Here is a 25,394-nt window from a genome sequence, read left to right on the forward strand (position 1 = left end):
CGATGTTATAGATTTCATGTGGTTGTTTTTAATGCTTCCTTTCTATAGGGTTAAAATAAGCTACAGTGTTCAGAACTAAAAATTGCTTTTTTTGTAGGGTGAGGGTAAGACTGTTGCTCAGTGACTGATTGTACATATTTTTAAAGAACTAAAATGTGCATAAAAAAATTATGAACTTCTTTTTCAAATAAATGTTAATGGGTTATATGTCTGTACCTTTTTCAGAAAAGTATTGTGAAGACAACCTGGGGAGTATTGGATCCACCCGTGGGAAACACACGTTTAAATGTAATTAGGTTAATATCTTGCCTATTACAGACTAATACAAGCAGTGTGAATCAGGAGCTTATAGAGCTTAACAGCATAGGAATAGTACTGGTAAGAACTTTATGCTGCCTTCTTCATTTTTATGGATTGATGTTAAGATCTTGTCCCTTTTATCTGTCACTGCAGATAATTTGTAGCATATTTTCCAGACTAACTTTTCAGCCTGTTTGTATTGTGGCTTCTGTTTCACAGTTTAAGAACTTTTAGTATTGGATTTTATTGTTAAATTCATTTGTGTGCAGTCAACACTTTCCTCTGATCACTTGACTGATTCTTATGCTCTATATGTTCATAAATATATGCAGTGCTTTTCTTAAAAAGTTTATTTTTTCTTCTGGATGTTCTCAAGTTCTCAGCCATGTTTAAAGCTTCCCTGCTGCTTTCATTCTTTTCCTGAGTCAGAGAGTCATAGTCAGAGACCTCTAAAGATTGTCTAGTCCAAACCCCCTGCTAGAGCAGGATCACCCACAGTAGATCACACAGGAACATGTCCAGGTGGGTTTTGAGTGTATCCAGAGAAGGAGACTCCAAACCTTTCTGGGCAGCCTGTTCTAGTGCTCTGTTACCCTCCCAGTAGAGAAGTTTTTCCTTATGTTTTAACTTGAACCTCCTATGCTCCAGCTTGTACCTATTGCCCCTGTCATTTGATACTGTGGAAAAGAATCTGGCCTCATCCTCCTGACACCCACCCTTTAGATGTTTGTGTTTGAGATCCCCCCTCAGTCTCCTCCAGGCTAAACAGACCCAGCTCTCTCAGGCTTTCCTCATAGGACATACTCTTTTCCTCTAATCATCTTTGTGGCCCTGTGCTGGACTCTTTCCAGTAAGTTCCTTACCCTTTATGAACTGGGGAGCCCAGAACTGGACACAGTACTCCAGGTGCAACTTCACCAGGGAAGAATGGGGGGAGGGGGGAATGACCTCTTTTGACCTACTGGCTACATTCTTCTTAATGCACCCTAGGAAGCCATTGGCCTTCCTGGCTGCAAGGGCGTGTTGTTGTCTCATGGTCAGCCTGTTGTCTACCAGGACCTTGAGGTCCTTCTTCCCAGAGCTACTCTCCAGCAAGATGCACCAGAGGGACAGGATGCCATCCAGAGGGACCTGGACAAGCTGGAGAAGTGGGCCCAGGTGAACCTCATGAGGTTCAAAAGGCCAAGTGCAGGGTCCTGCACCTGGGCTGGGGCAATCAATACAGACTGGGGGAAGACGTGCTAGAGAGCAGCCTGTGGAAAAAGACCTGAGGGTACTAGTGGATGAAAAGCTGGACATGAGCCACCAATGTGCTACAGCAGCTCAGAAGGCCAGCCGCATCCTGGGCTGCATCAAAAGAAATGTGGCCAGCAGATCAAGAGAGGTGATTCTGCTCCACTACTCTTCGCTGGTGGGACCTCACATGGAGTACTGTGTACAGCTCTGGAGCCCCCAACACAAGAAGGATGTGGACCTATTGGAGCATGTCCAGAGGAGGGCAACAAAAACGATCAGAGGGCTGGAGCATGTCTCTTATGAAGACAGGCTGAGGGAGTTGGCATTGTTCAATCTGAAGAAGAGAAGACTACAGGTGGACTTATAGCAACCTTCCAATACCTGGAAGAGGCCTAGAAAAAGGCTGGGGAAGACCTGTCCACTAGGGCATGTAATGACAGGACAACAAGGGGTAATGGTTTTAAGCTAGAAAAGGGTAGATCTAGGCTGCACATTAGGAAAAAGTTATTTAATATGAGGTAGGTGGATCACTGGATTGGGTTGCCTAGAGAAGTGGAGGCCCAGTCCCTCTGGCATATCAACCACACCACCCAGCTTGGTGCCATTGGCACATTTGCTGAGGGTGCTCTCAATGCCACTGTCAGTATCGCTGATGAAGATACTAAACAGCACTGCTCCCAGTATGGACCTCTGATGGACACTGCTTGTCATTGTTTTCCGTTTGGACATCAAACCATTGACCACTACCCTCTGGATGTGACCATGCAGCCAGTTCCTTACCACTGAACAGAGTACTCATCAAACCCGTATCTCTCGAACTTAGAGAGAAGGATGTTGTGGGGGACCATGTCAAAGGCCTTGCAGAAGTCCAGATACATGACATCATAGGTTTTCCCTTGTCCACTGATGCATTCATTCCACTGTAGAAAGCCACTAGGTTGGTCAGGCCTGATTTGCCCCTAGTGAAGCCATGCTGGCTGCCCTGAATCACCTCCCTGTCTTCCATGTGCCTTTGCATGTCTTCTAGGAGGATCTGTTCCATGATCTTCCCAGGCTGGAGCAACAAAGGGCAATGAAGCTGGTAAGGGGCCTTGAGAACAAGCCTTATGAGGTGTGGCTGAGGGAACTGGGGCTATTTAGTCTGAAGAAAAGGAGTTTGAGGGGAGGCCTCATAGTCCTCTACAACTGCTTGAGAGGAACTTGTAAAGAGGTAGATGCTGGTCTCTTCTCACAAGTAACTGGTGATAGAACAAGAGGAAATGGCCTCAGTCTGTGCCAGGGGAGGTTTAGACTAGACATTAGGAAGAATTATTTTCACTGGAAGGGTTGTCAGACATGGGAACATGCTGCCCAGGGAGGTGGTTGAGTCACCATCCCTGGATGTGTTTAAAAGTAGTCTAGTTGTTGTGCTTGGGAATATGGCTTAGTGCTGGACATGGTAGAGCAGGGTTAATGGTTGGACTGTCATCTTGAAGGTCTTTTCCAACCTAAGTCATTCATTCTGTGATTCAGGCATAGAGGTGAGGCTGACAGGTCAGTAATTTCCAGGGTCCTCCTTTTTACCCTTTTTAAAAATGGGCATAATGTTTCCTTTCTTTTGGTCACTAGAGATTTCACCTGACTGCCACAACTTTTCAAATATGGAGAGTGGCTTGGCAACTGCCATCTGCCAGTTCCTTCAGGACTCTGGGATGCATCTCATCAGGTCTTATGGACTTGTGTATATTCAGATTCTTCAAATGGTCACAAACCTTGTTTTTGCTTGTGTTGGGCCATCAACCTGAGAGCCATGAGGAGACAGTGAGGTTGCCAGTGAAGACTGAGGCAAAAAAGTTGTTGAGAACCTTGGCCTTCTCCTTGTCTGTTGTTACTGGTTCACCATTATTGCTTGTTCTTCTGTAACCTTCTTTTTCTGATTTACTTAACTGCATTTTTTTTCTCCCTTGCCAAGTTCAGCTGTGCTTTGGCCTTCCTGACCTTGTCTCTACATAACTGGGCAACATCCCTATACTCTTCCCAGGTTATCTGTCCCTGCTTCCACTGCCCGTGTAGTTCCATCTTGCCTTTTTAGTTTGACCAGCAGGTCTTGACTCAGCCATACTGATCTTTTGCCCTCCTTGCCCAATTTCTTAAGTGTGGGGACTGAGATCTCTTGCACTCTATAGAAAGCATCCTTAGAGATCTGCCATCTCTCTTCTGCTCCCTTGTCCCTGAGGGCTGTTTCCCAGGGGCTCCAGTTTGCTAACTTCTTGGATCACTGCACATATTTTCATAACTAATTTCACTTTACCACTGATAATTTGAGTTTTGCATTAAGAAATAATTTGAAGTAACTAGACATAAAGCTTGAAAAATCTTTCCGATGTCGAAGAGGAAAAATGTAGAGAACTAAGAATGAACAATGTTTATCTCAAATTCAGTATTTGTCTGTGTCACACATAAGGCATTTAGTAATCTTAAACTGAATTTAGATTATATTAGGTAGCCTTTTGTAATAGAATAATGAAGTTAGTAGATGACAGATTCAAAACAGGTAGATATGATTTTGTAAGCAATTGCACTAAAATGAGGAGCACATTAAAACAGTATTGTAAATGCTAAAAGGTGAAGTTAACTCAAAATATTAAAATAAATAAAACTTCTAATTCTGGGATTCTCTGGGCTTGCAGCTAGCAGAAAGAATGTGTGGCCTGTCATTCCTCCCTGTCTTTGTTCTCTGAAAGTTCGTTATTGGTTACCTCTGGTATGAAGTCAGTCACAGCTGATTTTCTGTTCCAGTCCTTGTGTTCAGGTAGTAGCAAGCACAAGACATAACATTTTTGTAGGTCATATGTTCTCCTGCACAATAATACTTCTTGTAAAACATCGAACATTTTTTTTCAGTATAGCTATTCACATGACTTGCTGGAGTGAGATGATTGATTATGTTTAATTAAAAGACCTTGTTTTGTCTAAATCTTGTTGAATTTGTTTTTCAGGACATGTTCTTCAAGTATACATGGAATAACTTTTTGCATACTCAAGTAGAAATCTGTATTGCATTGATTCTTGCAAGTCCTCTTGAAAGCACAGATAATGTTACAATTACAGATCAGGATGCCACTGGGGAGGACAATCTCTTACTGAAACATGTAAGTTGTGGGGTTTGAGGAATCTAATGAATTTTCCTGTCATTAGTCTACTGTAACAGTTATACTTACATAAAGTGTACCCAAACTTTATTAATAGAATGAACAGGAATATTTTTCTGGAGTTTTTTTGCAAAAATGTCAGATCAGGGTGTTAAACCTGAAAGGTGCCATAGAATACATTTTTGCTGCTCTGAAGTGAGCATGTGTGCAGAACTGTGAGTGTTTGTTTTCCTGTAAGGGGAAACCTTCTTGTTAAGAATTAAAATTTTCATTTCAATGGCTTTATGCTACTACTATTCAGCAGCTATAAAGAGAAATAGAATTAACATACATTTAGCTTTTAAGCTTCTGTTTGGGATCTACAGTTGTTCCTGAACTGTAAGCCCTTTAATCAAAGTATTTATCCTGAAACTGAAATTAGTAATTTTGTAAGCCTTTAGTATGTGTTAAAATGAACTGTAAAATGCTTAAGTATTCCACCTTACTGCTACTAAGCATATTTTGGTTTTTTTGATAGCTCTTTCTTAAGTGCCAATTAATAGAACGAATACTTGAAGCATGGGAGATCAATGAGAAGAAACAGTGAGTAACTAGTTTTCTTATTCCCTGCAATTGTCTACATAAGAGTTGAATTGTGAAATTAATGTATGACCAATTAATAAATTATCTGAACCAGTTAAAAAACCACTTGTATGTTAGCATTTGGATTAAAGTTTTCTCTCATACTAATTTTGGTAACATTTTAAATGCTTTTTCCCCATACCATTTGAGAACACATCAGTTTTGTTATTCTTGCCATGTATAAGATACTGCTATGAGTTTTAATGTCTGTCTGTCTGTCTTTTAAGTACAGAAACATACCGTAAATTTTGAGAGGACAGGAAATACTTTTCTCCAAGCAATTGAAAAATATTTATGAACACATCAAAGCATATTATGTATCAGGGAGCAACACTTTCCTAAGCAGTAGAAGCCAAGACCTCAGCAATGCAATACCTTCTAAAAATACGTTTTTGTGAAAGGATGGAAGATTCAAGTAGCTAATGTTGTCTGAAACTGTGCTCATAGCAGGAAAAATAACCCTTAGTCTTCATCTGAGGTGGTAGAACAGCTCTCTGAAGGCTTAAGTTTGGCTCAGGAGATACTAAACCAATAAATGCTAAGTCCAACTTGTCAAAATACTGAATTAGTTGACTGGGATAATGTTGCTCGTTTGCTGATGTATTATTTGAGACAGTTCTACTCCCCAAAATATTCTTGTTGCTATTTGACGTGAATGTAACTGACCTGAAAATAAGTATGTTGAAGTAGAGGAAGAGGGTGGTACAAATAAAGGGAATGCGACTTTAACTGTAGAATATATGCTTTTCCAAATGTCTTTTATTTTATATTGTATTCTCCTCAGATTATAGAGAACTGTCCATTTCATCAGCATTAGACTCTCATTGGAGAAAAGTGTGGAAAGTTCTTTCCACAGGTCCAACCTAAAACTATTGGTTGGATAAGAATGTTCTTGTGCTTTTATCTGGAAAGAATTTATTTGCTAGAAATGAGCAAACAGTTGTAATACACTCCTTTATCCAATTTTGTACCGGTATGACTCCAAATGTTAAAGATAAGTCTTAAAAAGCTTTAGATTATCTTAAGCTTAGCTGTTTCAGGAAAGGGATTTTTTTCAGTGCTTTTGTGTTCTGTCAGAAAATGTTATTTAAAACAGCCTTGAAAGATTGAGGGTGACTGCTTTCTCCTGGTGAAAATCTGTCGTAGTAAAAAGCTATTTGATTCACAGGGATTAATAAGCATTTGTTAACAGAAGCTGCAATCATATTCTAGGCTTTTTGGCTAGGCAAAGACAAGTCAGTCCAGCTTGTCAAATACAAGCACTCCCATGGTATATCCTCTATTAGAAATTATAACCTTTGCCATTATCGTATGTTGCTTGTTTTGAAGTCAAGGAAATAAGGCAGGACTCTCAAGATGTTCCTGTAAACAGTGTGATGATGTTTCATTCATGACATCTTGTATTGACGTAAAATATCAGTCACTTCTTTTATTAGATGATGTTGATGGAAAATCAGGTAATGTGACTTGTGTTAGCATAACATCAGCTACTTTTGGAATTGCTGACATGTTAGAGAGCTTTCAGTAAGGTTCATAAAAGGCTTGTGTAGCCAGTTGAATGGGTTTGTCTTAATTTTTTTTTTTAAGTTTAAAAAGCACAAAATCTTAAAACACTGGCACAGCACAAGTCTATTTAGCTTACAGCTAAATACTAGAAATTCAGTCCAAGTTGGAGCTCTCTCTTTAGCTCTTTGGTCAGATTTAGAAAGACTCCAGCTTATCATAGCAACTCAAAGCACTACTCTAAGAACTACTTAAAAATTACTATTTCTATGAAGCAGTTCTGTCACATTAAAAAATACTCTAACTCCCTTGTAATTGTACCTTTAGGAATGGTATTTAAGTGCATATGAAACTTCAGGAAATTCATAATCCTAAATTTAAATTTCATGTGGTCATACCATTCCAGCTCTGCATGCTAACTGTTAAGGTTAAGGAACCTCTTTGATACTAGAGCATACTCTAGTATTTTATGGTTTGGTCACAGACTCAAATGTCTGAGAGAATGTTCAGTGTATCAGAGTTTTGAAAAATACTCTCAGCAACAGAAATGTCCTAAAAACTGAGGTTTTGTTTTATCTTTATCGTGATAATCCTGTACATTTTTCTTTCTAAACACACAAACATGAAAGCAGAAATAATCTGTTCAGCTATTCCGCTCTTCCTGCTTGGTAGCTTACATGCTTCTTAAGCCTTCTAAACTGGTTCAATGTAGTTAACCAGTTGGTATCTTAAATTCTTGATTAATTTTGTGAATATTTGGTTTTAGGATGCAGTGCCTCTGCTTAAGAATCCCTTCACTACTTGTCTTGTGTAACCTCTTGATTCTATAACAAAGCATAGTAGCACAGTTCCTCTGAGTGTGGGCAGCTGAATTCCTTTTATATTTTGCAGGGCTGAAGGAGGAAGAAGGCATGGCTATATGGGTCATCTGACAAGGATAGCAAACTGTATTGTGCACAGTACAGACAAGGGGCCAAACAGTACTCTAGTCCAGCAGCTCATTAAAGGTAATATTAATGGTATTAAGTTTTTCTTAATAGATTTCATTATCAAATTTTGATTAAATTAATCAGAATTAAGGCACTTGTTGAATAAAAACCCAAAATATTTATTAATTCTTACACATTCAATTTAAATTGAGCCATCCTTAAACACGTCTTTTTCTCTAATGGTATTAAAGCTCCCTAAAATAAATGCAGAGAGATGCCGACCTGCTTAATTTGGATTTGTTTGCTAAATGAAGTAGTGCTTATGGATGTAGGAAGATGTGTATATTCTTTGCAGTATTGCTGACAGAGCAGAAGAAGACAATTAAATTAAGTGATGCTCCATCGTCAATAGTACTTCATTGGGATTTCTTTTTGTTACCTACCCTAGAGCTTCCAGATGAGGTCAGAGAACGATGGGAGACATTTTGCACAAGCTCTTTAGGAGAAACTAACAAGAGGAATACCGTTGACCTGGTAAGTATGAATGGGTATGGTATCAGAATTGCTGCTGTTTGGCCCCCAGTTTCATAGGATCATAGAATGGTTAAGGTTGGAAGGGACCTTAAAGATCATCAGGTTCCAACCTCCTGCTATGAATGTGGACACCTGCTGCTAGACCAGGCTGCACAAGGCCTCATCCAGCCTGGCCTTAAACACCTCCAGGGTGGGGGCATCCACAGCTTCCCCGGGCAGCCTATTCCAGCACCTTACTAGCCTCATGGTGAATAATTTCTTCCTAATGTCTAACCTAAATCTACCCTCTTTCATTTAAAAACCATTACCTCTTTTTCTATCATTATCCTCTCTGATGAAAAGCAGCTCCAGCTTTCCTGTAGGCCCACTTCAGGTACTGGAAGGCCTCCTTAGTGCCTTCTCTTCTCCAGGCTGAATAGCCTCAACTCTCTCAGCCTGTTTTCATAGGAGAGGTGCTCCAGACCTTTGATCATCTTTGTGGCCCTCCTCTGGACCCTTTCCAACAGCTTCATGTCTTTCCTATGTGGAGGGCTCCAGAACTGTACAGAAGTGCAGTCTCACGAGAGTAGAGGGACAGAATCGCCTCCCTCACGGTGCTGGCCATGCATCTTTTGATGCAGCATAGGATGCAGTTGGCCTTCTGGGCTGCACGAGTGCACACTGGAGGCTCACGTCAAGCTTCTCATCCGCTACCACTGAACCATTGACCACAATTCCCTGGGTGTGGCCATCCAGGCAATTACTTATCCACTGAGTGGTCCATCTGTCAAATCCATGTCTTGTCAGTTTGGAGACCAGGATGTTGGGTGGGACAGTTAAATGCTTTGCACACATTCAGGTAGATAATGTCAGTTACTCTTCCACTGTCCGCCGTCTCTGTAGCCTTGTTGCAGAAGGCCACTGAATTGGTCAGTCATGATTTGCCCTTAATGAAGCCATGTTGGCTGTCACCAATCACCTTATTTTCCGTGTGCCCTAGTAGATTTTCCATGAGGATTTGTTCTGTAAGAATTATAGAATGATCATAAGAGTTGGAAGGGACCTCTGAAGATCGAGTCCAACCCCCCATGCTGCAGCAGGAACACCTAGGGCAGATCACACAGGAGTGCATCCAGGTGGGTCTTGAAAGTCTCCAGAGAAGGAGACTCCACAACCACTCTGGACAGCCTGTTCCAGTGCTCCATCACCTTAAAGGTAAAGAAGTTTTCCTGTGTGTTGAGGTGGAACTTCCTGTGTTGTAACTTGATGCTGTTACCCCTCATCCTGTCACAGGGTACCACTTAAAAGAGACTGGCCCATTCTTGACATCCACCCTTCAGATATTTGTAGATGTTAATAAGGTTCCCTCTTGGTCTTCTCTTAAGACTAAACAGCCCCAGGTCCCTTAGCCTTTCCTTATATGACAGATGTTCCAGTCCCTTAATCATCCTCTAAGCCCTTTGGACTCTTTCCAGCGTATCTCTATCCCTCTTGAACTGGGGACCCCAGAAGTGGACACAGTACTCCAGATGTGGTCTTACTAGGACAGAGTAGAGGGGGAGGAGAACCTCCCTCAATCTGCTGGCCACACTGTTCTTGATGCATCCCAGGATACTTCTGGCTCTCTTGGCCGCAAAGGCTCACTGCTGTCCCATGGATAACATGTTGTCCACCAGGACCCCAAGGCGCTTCTCCATGGGGCTGCTTTCTAGCAGGTCATCCCCTAATCTGTGCATGGTGTTTTTTCTCCCCAGGTGTAGGAGTCTACACTTATTCTCGTTAAACCTCATTATGTTCATCTTTGCCCAGCTCTCCAGTCTGTCCAAATCTTGCTGAATGGCTGCACAGCCTTCGGGTGTATCAGCCAATCCTCCCAGCTCCATATCATCAGCAGACTTGCTGAGGATACACTCGGTCCCTTCATCCAGGTCACTGAGGAAGACACTGAGTAAGACTGGGCCCAGTATTGACCACTGGGTTATTCCATTAGTCACAGGTCTCCAACTAGATCCTGCACCGTTGATCACAACCCTCTGGGCTCTACTGTTTAGCCTGTTCTTGATCCATCTCACTGTTCACTCTTCTAACTCACTTCCTGAGCTTATCCACAAAGATGTTATGGGAGACAGTGTCAAAAGCCTTGCTAAAGCCAAGGAAGACAGCATCCACTGTTCTCCCTGCATCTATCCATTCTGTCACACCATCATAGAAGGCTATTGGATTAGTCAGACATGATTTCCATTTGGTGAATCCATGCTGGCTATTCAAGATAACCTTCTTTTCTGCCATGTGCTTAGAGATGACCTCCAGCATAAGCTGCTCTATCATCTTTCCAGGGATAGAAGTGAGGCTGACCAGACTGGAGTTACCTGGGTCCGGTTTCTTGTCCTTCTTGAAGACTGGAGTGGCATTAGCTTTTCTCCAGTCCTCAGACACCTCTCCTGTTTTTCCAGGACTTTTCAAAGACGATGGAAAGCAGTCTAGCAAGGACTTCTGCCAGCTCCCTCAGCACGCATGGGTGCATGCCCATCTTGTTGGGCACAGAGATGAGACTGACCAGCCTGTAGTTCCCTGAGGGGCTATGTTACCTTTTTTCTCATTGATGGGAACCTCACCAGACTGCCATGACTTCTCAAGTATGATAGAGGCTTAGCAACTGCATCCACCATCTCCCTCAGGACCTGTGAATAAACCCCATGAGGCCCTATAGACTTTCGCACCATCAGGTTCTTTCTCTCAGCAGCACAACCAATCTTTCCAGCTACTTGTGTCAATAACTACATATAGGTTCTGAGCTATGGAACTGGTAATTCTTTTGTTTTCAACCAGAGCCATATAATTAATATTTTAATGGGAATCTTGCAATAGCTTCATTTGTATAGCTGGGTAGATGAGTAGACTTACTGGTTCAAAGTTTTCCTTTCCTAAGCAACCAGTTGAGCAGAATCTAGTCATGGGTGATATCATGGTTAAGCACACAGTTCCTGACCTGAATGACAGAACCGTGGTTTACTGTTACTTAATCTTTAGTCAACTTACTTTACTAAGCTCAGATGATCTGCTCTTTGTGTACACATAATCTTACGATATGAAGCTCATGAAAAGCATGTAAATAGTGCGGTTTAACCATGAGCAGCAACACACAGCCACTTGCTTACTCCCCACTGGTGGTATGGGGGAGAGAATTGGAATGGTAAAATTGAGAACACCTGTGGTTGAGATAAGGAAAAGACAGTTTAATAAGTAAAGCAAAAGACAAGCACACAAGCAAACCAAAATAAGGAATTAATTCACTACCTTCTGTTGGCAGGCAGATTTTCAGCCAAGAAAAGCAAGGGCTCTATCACATGCCATCACTCCAAAAGTCCCCCCTCCTCTCATCTTTATATGCTGAGTGTGATGCCATATGGTATGGGATATCCCTTTGGTCACTTGGTTGTCAGCTTTCCCAGCTGCGTCCCCTCTCAACTTGTGCATCTCCAGCCTGCTCACTGGTGGGGTGGGGTGAGAAGCAGAAAAGTCCTTGATTCTGTGGAAGTACTTCTCAGCAGTGATGAAAACATCCCTGTGTTAGCAACGTTGTTTTCAGCACAGATCAAAACCATAGCCCTATAGTAGCTACTATGAAGAAAATTAACTCTATCCCAGCCAAAACAGCACCATAAATAAGTTAGTTGTGTGAAGGTTATGGAAATAACTGATCTTGTGAGTGCTTTCACTGCTTCAGTCATTTGGTGCTCAACAAATAGAGCTCTTTCATTATGATGGAACAAGGTATGTGGCCCTGTGATCCCATGTGTACTGGTACTGGGGGACTACCAGCTGTCAGGATACTTTTGCGACTCCCCCCACTCTGATGTGGAGGGGTTTTTGAATAAGACCGAGGGTCACACATGGCACTCGCCTCTCACGGAGGAACGGCCACCGCGGGACGTTATTTCAGGGTGGTAGTTAGAAAGCACCCCCGCACTACGCTCAGTTGTCTAATACCAAGGTTTACTCCACAAACTAATCGGTTTATTAAGGGTTAACACAAACTGAGGGATGATGTTTAGGGAAAATGCAAATGTGAATGGCTACCAGAGTTATAAGTATGTATATAGTGAGAAAGTGTCCTTTAGGGAGGCAATGCAAAAGGTCCTGTACTTTTAAGGGAGAGGGTTAAGGACCAAAGGGAGGAGGGAACAGCAGTGGTCGGTGGCCCAGTCGGTGGCCCTGTCTCGGAAGGCAGGACGGCAGGTCCGTGGTGTCGGAGGGGCAGCCTCTTGGCAGCGGGTGCAGCGCCCGGTGGATTCCCCTCAACTGGCAGCAACACGGGGAGGGGGCTCCGGCCCCGACCCCAGGGCTCGGAACCCCGGCACGCTCGGCGCTGAGGCTCAGGCTGGACCCGGGGCAGGCAGGCAGGGTCCCAGCACCAGTGTCCGTGGCAGGGGGCTGTCCCACGCGGAAAGCGTCCGAATAAGCCTCAGGGAGGAGGGAAGGGCCCACCTGCTGCCCTCGCCGCCTTTTATACCTCCGTGACCTGCCTGTCCAGTCAGTGTCACTGTCCAGAGCCAATGAGCGTCCATGAGCCCCAAGTTAGGGTGGTGACTACCAGTGGCACAGGATGGCTTGTCGGTCATCCTTTCTGTCCCAGACCACATCTGTTGTTTTGGGTTCAGTTGTCCTTGAGAAGCAAGTCTGTTTTAGTCCGTTAGCTGGGAATAATCAGGAGAGGCCTTTGCTGGCTTAAAAGGCATTTTGTTTAGACTTATGTGGGGAAGAAAAGAGCAGTTTCCCACACCATGCCATGAGACTTAGTTTTCAGTTGTTTACACCAGGGATATTGATTATAAATATATCAACGTTTTATGCTGGTCATTATCTTTCTCCCTTTTTAGGCTTTTCATTCTTTCAAACAGGTTCTTGTTACATTTTCTAAAAAAATTAACTGCAGACTTAGCATGTAGCAGAACTCTCTCTGTTTCCTCAAAACACTTCAGACTTTGCAAATAGTTTGTATTTCCACTGCTGACTTTTCCACAGTTCCACCTCCATGTAGAAGGTGGCAGTACTTCACTAAGCTTACTGTCCCAGTTTAGTGGTCAGGACAAACTGGGAAGATAAGAGGAATAAGGAAGAGAGGACCAAAAGGTTGAAAATTGAAAACTGGAACAAGTTTACTGTAGCACAGAAAAAGGGAGTAACACATGAGGTGAGGAATAGATACATAAAATTATATACAGATATATACAAAACTCATCTCCATGGTTGCAGGAGTAGGTGCGTGGGAGGCCCTTGCGGCAAGGCTGACTCAGGAGAGAGGTCCATGGCTCCTCACTGCACTTGATAGAGTTGATTTCTGGAGAGTATGTGATGAGCTGAAGAACCTCTGAGCAGCACCAACAGAAAGGAAGAAAGGTGCAGGGAAAATGGCCTGAGTTTCCTGTTCTCCTGGCTTTTGTAGAGTGTGGCATGAAGTGGGAGGAAATACTGACCCTTCTCTGCTCCAACCCTCCCAGGTCATTTGTAGTCCTAAAAACCCCCCTCTCTCTAGTTCCTCTTACAGCTCTCAAAAATCTGCTGGGTACTCTCAAATCATAGCACTTGCCTAGCTGAAGATTAAGCAAATGTGAAATCATTGTTAGTTTTATCTTTAGGAAGTTGCGTTCATGGTATTGGTACAGAAGAATGGTATAATACTTGTAATACTAGGTTTGTACAAGAGATTTCTGTTGTCACTTTATGGCATCCTTTCAATACTAGGTATACTTAAAGACTAGATGAGAAGAATATATCTACCCTAAATCAAAAAGTAAGTCTACGGGAAAAATTTTGTATGGTTATCCTAAAAATCATTATGTAGTTCCTTTCTATTGAGGAAAATCCTTCTCGATATTACATGGAAATGAGGAACAAATGCAATGCATTAGAATGAATTATTTGCTAAAAGTGCCTGTGCTGTGCATTAGTGTTAGAAGCAACAGGTTTGAGCAGTTAGGAGCTTTCTTAGGTAAACAACTGCTAGGTAGAATTTGCAGTGTTCATTACCATTCCTTTCTGCCATTTATTTGAGTGAAGTAACTGTTGAATCATAGAATGGTTTGGGTTGGATGGACCTTAAAGATCAACTAGTGCTAACCCCCCTGCAAGACCAGGTTACACAAAGCTCCATTCAACTTGGCCTTGAACATTTCTGGGGGAAGGCATCCACAACTTCTCTGGACAACCTATGTGAATGTCTTGCCACCCTCACCGAAAATAATTTCTTCCTAATACATAATCTACATCTACCTTCTTTCAGTTTAAAATCATTCCCCTTTGTCCTTTCACTGCATGCCCTTGTAAAAAGTCTCTCCCCAGTCCTCCTGTAGGCCCCCTTCAGGCACTGGAAAGCTGCTATGAAGTTGCTCTAGAGCCTTTTCATCTCCAGGCTGAACAACCCTGACTCTCAGCCTGTCTTCATAGGAGAGCTGCTCCAGCCCTCTAATCATCTTTGTGGCCTTCCTCTGAACTCTCTTCAACAGCTGCACATCCTTCCACTGTTGAGGTCCCCAGAGCTGAACACAGTATTACAGGTGGGGTCTCATGAGAGCAGAGTAGAGAGGGAGAATCACCTCTCTTGACCTGCTTGGCCACGATTTTAATGCTGCCCAGGATATGGTTGGCTTTCTGGGCTGCAAGTGCCTATTGTCAGATCATGTTGAGCTTCTCATCAACTGACACCCAAAGTCCTTCTCAGACTGCTCTCAATCCATTCTCTGTCCAGCCTGTGTATGTGCCTGGGGTCGAGCTGACCCAGGTGCAGAACCTTGCACTTGACCTTACTAAACTTCATGAAGTTGTCGTGGATGCCCCTCAAGCCTGTCAAGGTTCCTCTGGATGGCATCCCTTTTCTCCAGAATTTCAACTGCACCACACAGTGTGGTGTCATCAGCAGACTTGCTAAGGGTGCACTCAATTCCTCTGTCCATGTTGCCAACAAAGAAATACTACCGGCCCCAGTACCAACTCTTGAGGAACTCCACTCGTCACTGATCTGCATTTAGACATCATGCTTTCGATCACAACTCTTGACTGAGACCATCTATCCACCAAATGGTCCATCCATCAAATCCATAACTTCCCAATTTAGAGACCAGGATGTTGTGTGGAACAAGTGTTGGTGTCAAACAGTTTACACAAATCCAGGTAGATGATGTTGGTTGCTCTCCCCTTGTCCACTGGCAGTGACCCCATTGTAAAAAGCAATCAATCTGTCAGGCCATGAAGCCATGTTGGCTGTCACAAATCACTTCCTTATTTTCCTTGCGCCTTATCCTTCAGGACACCCATGATCTCCCCAGGCATAGAAGTGAGACTGACTGGCCTGTAGTTCCTGAGTTTTTTTTCCCTTTTTGAAAGTGGGGGTTGTTTCCACCTTTCCAGTCAGTGGGAACTTCACCAGACTGTCACAATTTCTCAGTTATGATGGAAAGTGGTTTTGTGTCTTCATCCACTGGTTCCCTCAGAAACGTGGTTGGATCTCATCAGTTCCTGTGGATTTGTGCACCTTCAGGTTCCTTATGTGGTCTCAAACCTCATCTTCTACAGTGGGTGGTTTTTCATAGTCCTAGTCCCTGCCTTTGCCTTTTTTTGACTTGGGCTGTGTGGTTTGAGCACTTGCCCATGAAGAATGAGGCATATTCTGAGTTCTTCCATCCTCTGTAGGTTTCCTTTTGTGTGTGAGTTTGTCCTTGTTCATCTGTGGTGCCTCCACCATGCCTCCTGGCATTTTTGCCCAACTTCTTTGTTGAGATGGAGCGCTCTTGAGCTTGTAGGAGGTGATCCTTGCATATTAACCAGCTTTCTTGGACTCCTTTTTCCTCCTGGGTTTTATCCCGCAGTACTGTACCAAGCAGGTCCCTGAAGAGGCTAAGGTCTGCTCTCCTGAAGTCCAGAGTAGTGAACTTGTTGTGCACTGTCCTTGCTGCCCTAAGGATCTTGAACTCCACCATTTCACAATCACTGCAGCCAAGGCTGCCCTTGAGCCCCACATTTCTGACCAGCTCCTCCTTGTTTGTGAGAATAAGGTCCAGCATAGCACCTCTTCTCATTGCTTCCACTGTCACTTGCAGAAAAACACTCCAGAAGCCTCCTGGACTGCTTATGCCCTACTGTATTGTCCCTCCAACAGATACTGGGGTGGTGGAAGTCTCTCACAAGGACCAGGGCTTAGGAGAAGCTACTACTGTCTGTCTGCAGAGGGTCTCATCTGCTTGGTCCTTCTTCTTAATGCTAGTTTCTTCTTTCAGGTTAATGTTTCAGCTGCTGCAGCTGTCAGAATACAAGTAACTTGTGTATCTGAAGCCTTATATCCTGTTGGTTCCCAAAGTGTGAGTTTAGGGGAGAAGACACTGTCTAGCCAAGAGTCCTGAGCTTGATTGTGTTGCATCAGTACAGGCAGGATTTCTACTGGGGTTTACCTTGTTAGTCAATAGTAACTAAATTTAAGTAAACAGCTTTTCTTGGCTTTGTATCTTTCTCCCAACAAGTTGCCATTGTAGAAGGAGTAGGTATATTAATTCCTTTCCTCTCAAAATGTGCCTGCAGAAGGTGGGGTGGTATCTAGGGCAGCTTAGTGGTATGGAAAGCTGTATTACTTTCAAATGGACCAACTTAGCAAGAATACTTTTAGAAACATTCACTGAGCACTGACCTTCAATGGACTTGGTTTGTCATTCAGTATAACAGTTCTCCAGACACAAAAAAGCCCAGAGATAATTTGGTGCACTTCACTTATTGACAGTTTTAGTGTTGACATGTCAGATTTCCTTCAGAAACTCACTAACTTGAAGTCAGGGTGCTTCTAGTATGCAAATTGCAGTGCAGGGTTGAATGGTATATGTGCAAGTGTAAAGCTCTTCCAGTTATTTTTTAGAATGTGTTATATTAACCAAGAAAAAACATGTAAAAACCCATATACAACTGCATGTATCTCTTGTTCATGTGTCCTGACTGTAGCATTGTCCTGTGATGCTTGTGGGTTCATAGAAGGGCATCTGTCTTGTATGAAACCTTTTATGTGTTTCAGTACTCCTTTTTTACAATTTTATTTTCTTCAGAAGATGAAGAATCCATGAACCACTTGACTCCACTTGAGAATTTGTAACACGGTGTTCTAGGTGTGTGTAGAATAATACAATACATTATAGTGCAGTACATATTTAATCATCTGTGAATTTGCTTTATACTAGTGAACCTTCATAGTGTATGTTTTGAGGGTCTGCTGTTGCTACTGTTACTTCAACTAATTGCAGTCCCGGCTAAAATTACTTCTGGAGTGCTTTTCTGATTGAAGATGGCTACTTCCAAAGACATGTTACTTAGATAGCAGTGTCAATGAACAAACCATTCCCTGTTTCACAATGAACAAACCATGCTTCTGTTTTAGAGCATAAAAAAAATCTTTGCTTTCAAGGGTAATGTTTAAAATAGTGGTTGCTATGGCAACAACTCCCGTGTTTGTTTCTGCAAGTACACATCACTTAGAAATTTCTGGTTTAATTCTTTTGTATTTACTGTACTGTAGATACCCAAGACAGTTTTCTTTAATTTTTTTATACTTTATATATAAGAAAGGGGAAGAATCTAGCATTTTTTGGTGACTACTAATTTACTTTCTATTCAATATATTTTGTGTAGTTCAAAGAAGATATAAGTTTTCTCATTTTGTTTTTTTGTTTTAGATAATTGTCAGCTATAGGACTGGCTTTTTAAAATGTTAAATAGTAATTCTGAAGTAGTTAAAAGCTTTGGCTTTCTTGGGGGTATCTAATATTTATGCTATTTATCTAATATTTATGCTATTGAAATATTGCAGGGACTGTTTTATGTGGTATAACAGTTAGAAAAACTAAAAATAATATATTGTTTAGATATGGAACCGATAATTCAGCCAGGTAGTGTGAGTATACTTGAGTGGCTGTCACATACCATGCAAATGACTGAATTCTTTGTATAGGTTACTACCTGCCACATTCATTCTTCCAGCGATGATGAAATTGACTTCAAAGAAACTGGTTTCTCACAGGATTCTTCTTTACAGCAGGTGAGTTTAATTCTTTTAGTAGTGTAAGTTGCTCTTTCTGTAAAAATAAACAGAAATTTTTAAAAAGCAGTGCAGTTTGTATTTCTGTCACAAGCAAATACAAATCTAGAAAGTCTGAAATAAAACTTAGACATATCTGTGTGCCATGCACTCAAGTGTTTTATCAAACCCAGAGGTAGATTTTTTAACAGAAGTCACAATATCTCTGTGTGCCTTCCAGTTAGTCTGTGATCATGCTTTGTATGCAGTTTCCTGCTCATTATTCATTTTATGTGGCATATCCTGACAGCTTAGTAAAAACTTTAGTTCATACTAAAAGTAAGTGTTTAAAATGGTGGCTTCTAATTTTGGTTTTAGGAAAGGATGAATTGCTGTGAAAGCAAATGGAGAATTCTGTTTGGTTTTGCTAATTTTTACTTGTTTAAAATGTTTACCTTTATTTTGATGAGAAAAGGATTTTTTATTTGTTATATGCTTTTAGTTTCTGTCAAAATGTCAAACTCTGCAGCTGTCACAACAATATAAATTAAGAGCTAAGTATGTTCTTGTGACAGGTTGTATCTAGCAACTGAAACATCTTTCACTTTATAGACCCTAGACCAATAGCTAAAGGAGGAGATGGGAGATAAATTTGCAAAATATAAGTGGACACATGAGAAACAGGATAAGGAAGAAAAATACCAAGGAAACTATCAATCTTTGGTTTATTTTTGTCAAATTTAACTTCTGCCTGTGTGAAATTACATCTGCTACGACTTTTCTTCTGGCATCCAAATATTGTTCGATGATGTTTTCTTCTAATTAAGACCCTTTCTTCCAGAAGGGAAGATCCCCTCCTTCCCTTCCCCCTCACCCTTTTTTCTCAGAAACAATTTTTATAGAAGTTTCTGAATAACACTTCAAAACTGACATACTTGGAAAAGTGTTCCATCACCTAATACTGGGTTTTTTGTAAGGTTTCTCATGTCAGCAGTATTTAATGTGCTGTCTTGCTGTGCCTCTGGAAACTTTTACTTTAGGAAAGCATTATTGTTCTATTCTCTACCAGCTTAGTACCACTTTTTGCCTCCTTTAAGCATAATCAAAATATATGGGAGAATAGGATAGAACTGTCAAGGGTATGAGACACACTAGCAGTTTATAACTGTATTTTGTATACTTGTAGTAGACAATTTTGATGGTGTGGTAAGATTTCATGCTAGTTTCTTAACTAGCTGATCTTGGTGGTGATGTTCTTAATGGTTGCATCTTCTGTAAAACAGAAAAATCTGTTTCATTACATTGAGGTTTTTTTCTTCCCATGCATGTAATTTACTAATTAATTTCAGTCGTGTGCTTTTTGATATCCATGATAGTGAAAATACTTAACAGGAAAGGAGACCTCAGTAACCATTGTAAAGTAATTATTTTATAGGGAGGACAGTCAGTAATCAATTGTCTACCTGTGTAATGTTGATATACTAATTGTTTTAGTGTGAAATCCTAAAGTTTTTCAGAACTGTCAGTTTTCAAAATTTACAGTCAAAATGTAAAATGTAAGAGAGTTCTTGCTTTGGCCTGGCTTCTGGCTTAGCACAGTGACCCTACCAGTCACCTGGGTTTTTCAGACCCATTCTCAGCTCTTCTCAGTATCTTGCTCTGTACTTCATTCTTGCAGATCTTTTTCCTCTGGTTTTCATAATGCCCTAATCCAAACTGGTTTTTTAGCATTCTTTTGTTTTCTTTCGATACTCACTTTATTCAGCTTTTCCTCCTTCATCAAAGGCTTTTGTCTGTATGTTGTGTCCTTTTGGCTACCTGGGCAAGAAACCATAAGATTTGATGTGACAGCTGTATTTCCTAGAATATTTTAGCATCAACTGACTTTACATACAGAAATAATGCTATTAAAGTTTCCTAGAGAATGTGTGATAGTTTAATTACAGTCCTGGGAAATAAAGGACAAAAACTATTGTTATGGATAGAGGAAAATGCCCATGTGTACCATAATGTCAATTGAGTCCGGGACACTGCATTAATATGTTCCCTTCTAGGTGTCGAATAGATGCTGCTGGTGTGTGTGCCTGAGACAGATATTTCTAGTGATAACTACATGATAAATATGCAGCTATGCTTTAGCATATTCATATAATGTACTTTTCTGGTTCTTAAAATCTATAACTTCATGGTTTTTTGAACAAATACAGCTTTTTCTTTTCTGTAGTGTATGGTGTTGTTTTACTCTTTCCTTGGGGTGCATTTGGAAAGGTGCTGATTAAAGGTGGTTAAACTAGAGATCCAACTTTCTTACTGAGATCTGCTATTAGACTGGTTTTCAAGTCAGTAAATGTAAGTAGATGTGTAGTTTTTCTGTCCTTTATGTTTACGTTAGAGACATCTTTATTTCTTTGGAGCAAAATGGGCAAATAGGATTTAGAGTATTATTAGAATCATTATATCACTGTCGTTGGTCCTGGGGTTGCCAGGCCTTTTCTGATTATCAGATGCAACAAATGACGTCCAATTTTATTGACCAGTTCGGCTTCAACGATGAGAAGTTTGCTGATCAAGATGACATTGGCAAGTGAGTATAACATTATACTGGCTTTGAATATAATCTTAGGAGTTGCATTTCTTCTGGTGTATTTGGCTGTGTTTTTACAGTTTCTAATACAAGCCTTTACTTACATAAGGCAGTTGCCAGTCAGTCCTGTCTTTTTGTACCATATGTATGCCTTGGTAGAAGCCTTCCCGAACAGTTTACAGAGGAAAGCAACAGCTTATCTTCCTTCCGTTTCTTACCTCCTGGTTGTATCAACATGAGAACCCAGTGCTTGCTACTAAACAACCAAATTATAAGTATGCTTTTGAAACCTGTGTCTGTCCTGTGTCATGGAATTTTTGGAGGCACTTTTTCTAAGCCTCAAAGTGATTTTTTTTTTTTTCTGTGCTGAATCTGTGTACCTGACCAGATTAATAGCTCCACTTTTACGTTTTCCTAGAGAAGATAACAGGAACAACACATCAGCGAGCATACTTTTCTGTAGGGGATGATAAAGGAGGGTGTCGTAAATATCTCTGTTTTCAGGTTCAAGGCAGTTAAGACTGATTTCTACCAATAGAGTAAGTGATGAAGAAATTACAACCATCTTGGTCAGGTGAAAAAATCCAAACAAAAACTGATCTCTTTCTTCAGTTTTAAGTAAACTGATGCTGTAGTGGGAAATGGAAGGAATGGGAGCTCTTGCTGAAAATAGAGCTGATCTTGATTTTTGTAAGAATTCATGGTTTGGAATACAAGAACATGCAGATAAGGGTTAAAAAAAGCGCGTTACTTGAAGATGGTTTCTAGAAGGGTAATATACAATAAAAAGTCTCAGTGTTCTTCTCTAAGACGTGTTTAGTAGGTGATGATTGGGTGAAGCTTGCATGTGCCATCTAAGAAGTATTGCTGTCTTTTTACACCACCTAATCTGTTGAGATTAAGATATGATGGGAGAGGAAGCAACCTGGGATACTGCAACTTTGTTAGGTGCAAGTGGATTTTGACACAGATAAGAATTGGAATTACTTTACTCCTTTAAATGCATTTGGTAGCATATGGTGTTAGTCTTAGCATGTCTCAAGATTGGTGATAGGTACACTGATGTATTTAAGAGTTGAATTAAGCCATAGATAAAATTATATTAAAGTTATGCCTTTTGTGCAAGAATCAATTGCAGCTTAAATTACCTGCTTAATATTCTATAGTAATTCAGATGGTAACTTGCACAGCAATTCAGTCACACTTAAAATTCAGTTCCTTCAGACTACTTACCCTGTTCCATACTTTGTAATGCAATGAATATTAGAGGAAGAGTGCAGTACATGCTGAATGCACTGCTGTATGTGTCTAGAGAACACATTAACTCTTCTGAAAAATCTGGTAGTATTTCCCATCTTTTCCTCATCTGTTTCTTGATGCTTCCTCTAGAGATTTACTTTGCCTAATATAATTTTTAGTCTAAGGCATGTTTGTAATTACTTTAGTGAAACTGCTCAGTAGCTTAATATGTGAAGAGGTGAAAATCCTAATATTTAATGTTTGATTTGGAAAAAAAATAACTTGAGTGATTGGTTCATAAAAATAGATACTATTTTTCTTCTTTAGGAAGCAGAAGTTGATATTAACATTTTTCACTTTCTGTCTTCCTATTGAAAAGGTCTTACAGAGTGGTGAAATCAGTTAAAAGATAAAAGAACTGCTTACGCAGATCTTTGGAGGATTTTGAGCTATATAATGGATAATCGTAGTCAGACTAGGCACTTTTTAGGCCTGCTTTTTATTCCAGTGTGTAACAGTACTGTCTTTGAGATTTTCATATATCATTTCAGTTATACCTTCTTAGGCTTGTTGCATCTTCACAGCTAACTATAGGGTAGAGATGACATTGTTTAGTGTTTTTGTTTAAAATATTTCACAGTTAGAAAAATGACAGGCATCCTCAATGTGGAATTTGACTGTTCTATATTGGAAACCACTTTGTCCTCAATATTATATTTTCAGAGAAAACTAAGAGAAAATTAAATGTCTTCATCTTATAATGCAACATCTTGTTTTATTGTTTTTTATCTAGTGTTTCTTTTGATCGGGTCTCAGACATCAACTTTACACTCAATACAAATGAAAGTGTAAGTATGTGTTCCTGTGCTATCAAAAAAATCACTGTCTTTTGAACTTTGGTGTGACCTCAGAGTTTTGGTGGTGGTTTTTATTTGCTCCTTTGTGTAATCTTTGGAATATAACTACCCTACCTTGTTCCTGTATCATGAGATTTTCAAATTGGAAGACACTCGTATTCTTTGGGATCAATATTAAACAGAATTACTTCTTATTTTTATTGCCAAGTTTAAGAACAGGCTTTGATCTGATTTGTGGCTACTTTTATACTTGTGGTTTATGGGTAGAAACTACTTGTGGCAACAGGAAAGTAAAGGTGGAAGCTTTAACCCTAGATGTTTGTCAGTTGAGTTGAAGTGAACCCCACTACATTAAATAAAGCTGCAATATTTGCTGGCCTGGTTATCAGAAAAGCTCTTCAGTGTCATTCCTGCATGCTGTTCTTAAACATCATGTGAACTCTTAGCTGTTTTTTTATGGTCCACTCAACTTGTTATTAGATGGGTAAAACAAGCACCACTGAATATTTTCTTGACAAGCTTTAAGTTGTCACTTTATTCTGTTTTTCTGCTTATTTTAGAGAAATATGTCTTTCCCCACTGGTTTAAGTTTTTCTTCAGAATATTAATATATTTCCAGAATAATTAGTAATGTAAGTAGCACGATGACTCACAAATACAGAGATATTTTTTTTTAAATTTATTTATTTAGGGCAACATAGCTTTGTTTGAGGCATGCTGTAAGGAGCGGATACAGCAGTTTGATGATGGCGGTTCTGATGAAGAGGACATTTGGGAAGAAAAACATATTTCATTTGCACCAGAGTCCCAGAGGCGTTCCAGGTAAAAAAATGTGCTTTTCATCCAAAGTATAGTGAGCATGTATTTTGGTTCAGGCTGGTTGTTAGTACAGGCTGTCCAGTATAACTAAGTATTTTCATTCGTTGAAGAAATGGTTAGAGAGGTGGCTTTAGTCTGAGAGGCATAATTTGCAGAAGATGGAAACAGCTGCAGGTTCAGCTCTTCCTGCACTTCTTTTGTAAATTGTTTTTTTCCTGCTGTTTATTCTTTCCCTCTGCTTTTAAACTTGTTCAGCCATTCTTGCATTGGATAAGGCAGTCCAGCTCCACTCCTGTAGACCTTGCTATCCTCCTTACAATACCTGCACTGGTGTGGACAAAACTGTGTAGGAAGCTGCATTTAGGGGATGGAGCAGCTGGTGCCCAAAACTGAGAGCTGTGCAGCTTCCCTTGGTATCTACTGAATTCTGTCCCAGGGTAGCCTTGGATTTTTTACCTTCTTATGGTCTGAGTCACAAACCTGATCTCTTCTTCACTTGCAACCATGAAAATGCATGTTGCTAATACCATCTGTACAAAACCAATTATTCTGTCTTAATGATGATGTGGTTATGGTTTCAGAGGCATCCTTACCTTCTCACATTGCTTTTTTGTGTTAGTTGCGTTTACTAGGAAGAGTAAGATACCCACAGGATTTAACATATGTATGTAATTGAAGAGGATGAACTGGAATACAGTTGGGGAGATTTAAATTTAATAAATTCTGTTCTGATAGATTGGTGTTGAAGAGAGTTTTGTATTTCAGATATTTCGTTTAATGTAAAGACACCAAATTGACCATCAGTCTCGGTACATAGATCTGATTCCTGACTTTCCTTTTCTGTTCCCTTTTGCGTGGCAGGAGTAATGAGGGGAATGCTAGCAGCTAACAAATTATACCTCAGCTAATGTGTCAGAAATTACAGCTGTTGTAATTCACTTTAGCCTCAAACTGTCTAGAATTGAATTGTGCACTGGGTCTGATACTAAACACAAAATGTAAATTATCTCTTTGCATTTGAAGTTCGGGCAGTACAGACAGTGAAGAAAGTACAGATTCTGAAGAGGAGGATGGAACAAAACAAGACTTGTTTGAATCACACACCAATACAGAGGACAAAATGGAAGTAGACTTAAGTGAACGTATGTAGTTTTTCTTCCAGCTGCTTTGAGTTATAGGAAAGTGTTAGATCTAACAGTCTTATTTTATAGGAGTTTTCCTTGTTTACTGTTCCAACTAGCTTAATCTTTCGCAATATGCAAATGTTGGGAACTTTGAATTCCTTATGTATTTTGAGTCAAGTTACTTAGTCTCTCAAAAATTCATGTTTCTGCTCTTCAAGAGGAACAAAAGGAGGAGGAATTAGGAAGGAAAGAATGAAATGTAGTAATTTGTGCACCTTGAATGCTTGCAAAACTAGAAAGTTCTTAATATTTGAACCTAAAATACAATTATTTTTACTGGAAGCTTTTCAGATCAAATTTTCATCTAACAGTGCTCTTTTAAAAGACATCCTACAGAAGCCAATTGAATTTGCGTTGGTCTGGTTTCACGTGTGAAAGAACGATGTACATCAGTAGACTCTTATGTGGAAACCTAACTGATGTATTTAGC

At 40.5% G+C, this 25,394-nt stretch overlaps 1 protein-coding gene across 12 annotated transcripts in view; it reads left to right on the forward strand.

The window, feature by feature from the left end:
• Positions 1-25,394, forward strand: part of PPP6R3 (protein phosphatase 6 regulatory subunit 3) — a 103,947-nt gene that overhangs the window by 30,413 nt on the left and 48,140 nt on the right. For 8 of the 12 annotated variants that reach the window (XR_007889580.1, XM_051620258.1, XM_051620249.1 and 5 more), the window contains 10 exons: positions 226-378; positions 4,515-4,667; positions 5,185-5,249; positions 7,683-7,798; positions 8,169-8,254; positions 18,216-18,302; positions 20,768-20,865; positions 22,898-22,952; positions 23,653-23,783; positions 24,804-24,922. Coding sequence is in view for 11 of the 12 variants with exons in the window: in XM_051620258.1 (XP_051476218.1) it covers positions 226-378; positions 4,515-4,667; positions 5,185-5,249; positions 7,683-7,798; positions 8,169-8,254; positions 18,216-18,302; positions 20,768-20,865; positions 22,898-22,952; positions 23,653-23,783; positions 24,804-24,922 (1,063 nt within the window). In the remaining variant the exon portion in view is untranslated. The remainder of the gene's footprint in view (positions 1-225; positions 379-4,514; positions 4,668-5,184; positions 5,250-7,682; positions 7,799-8,168; positions 8,255-18,215; positions 18,303-20,767; positions 20,866-22,897; positions 22,953-23,652; positions 23,784-24,803; positions 24,923-25,394) is intronic. The other 4 variants (XM_051620259.1, XM_051620256.1, XM_051620257.1 and 1 more) reach the window with 2 other exon arrangements.

The sequence above is a fragment of the Apus apus genome, chromosome 5 (assembly GCF_020740795.1).
Source record: "Apus apus isolate bApuApu2 chromosome 5, bApuApu2.pri.cur, whole genome shotgun sequence".
NCBI classification, from domain to species: domain Eukaryota; kingdom Metazoa; phylum Chordata; class Aves; order Apodiformes; family Apodidae; genus Apus; species Apus apus.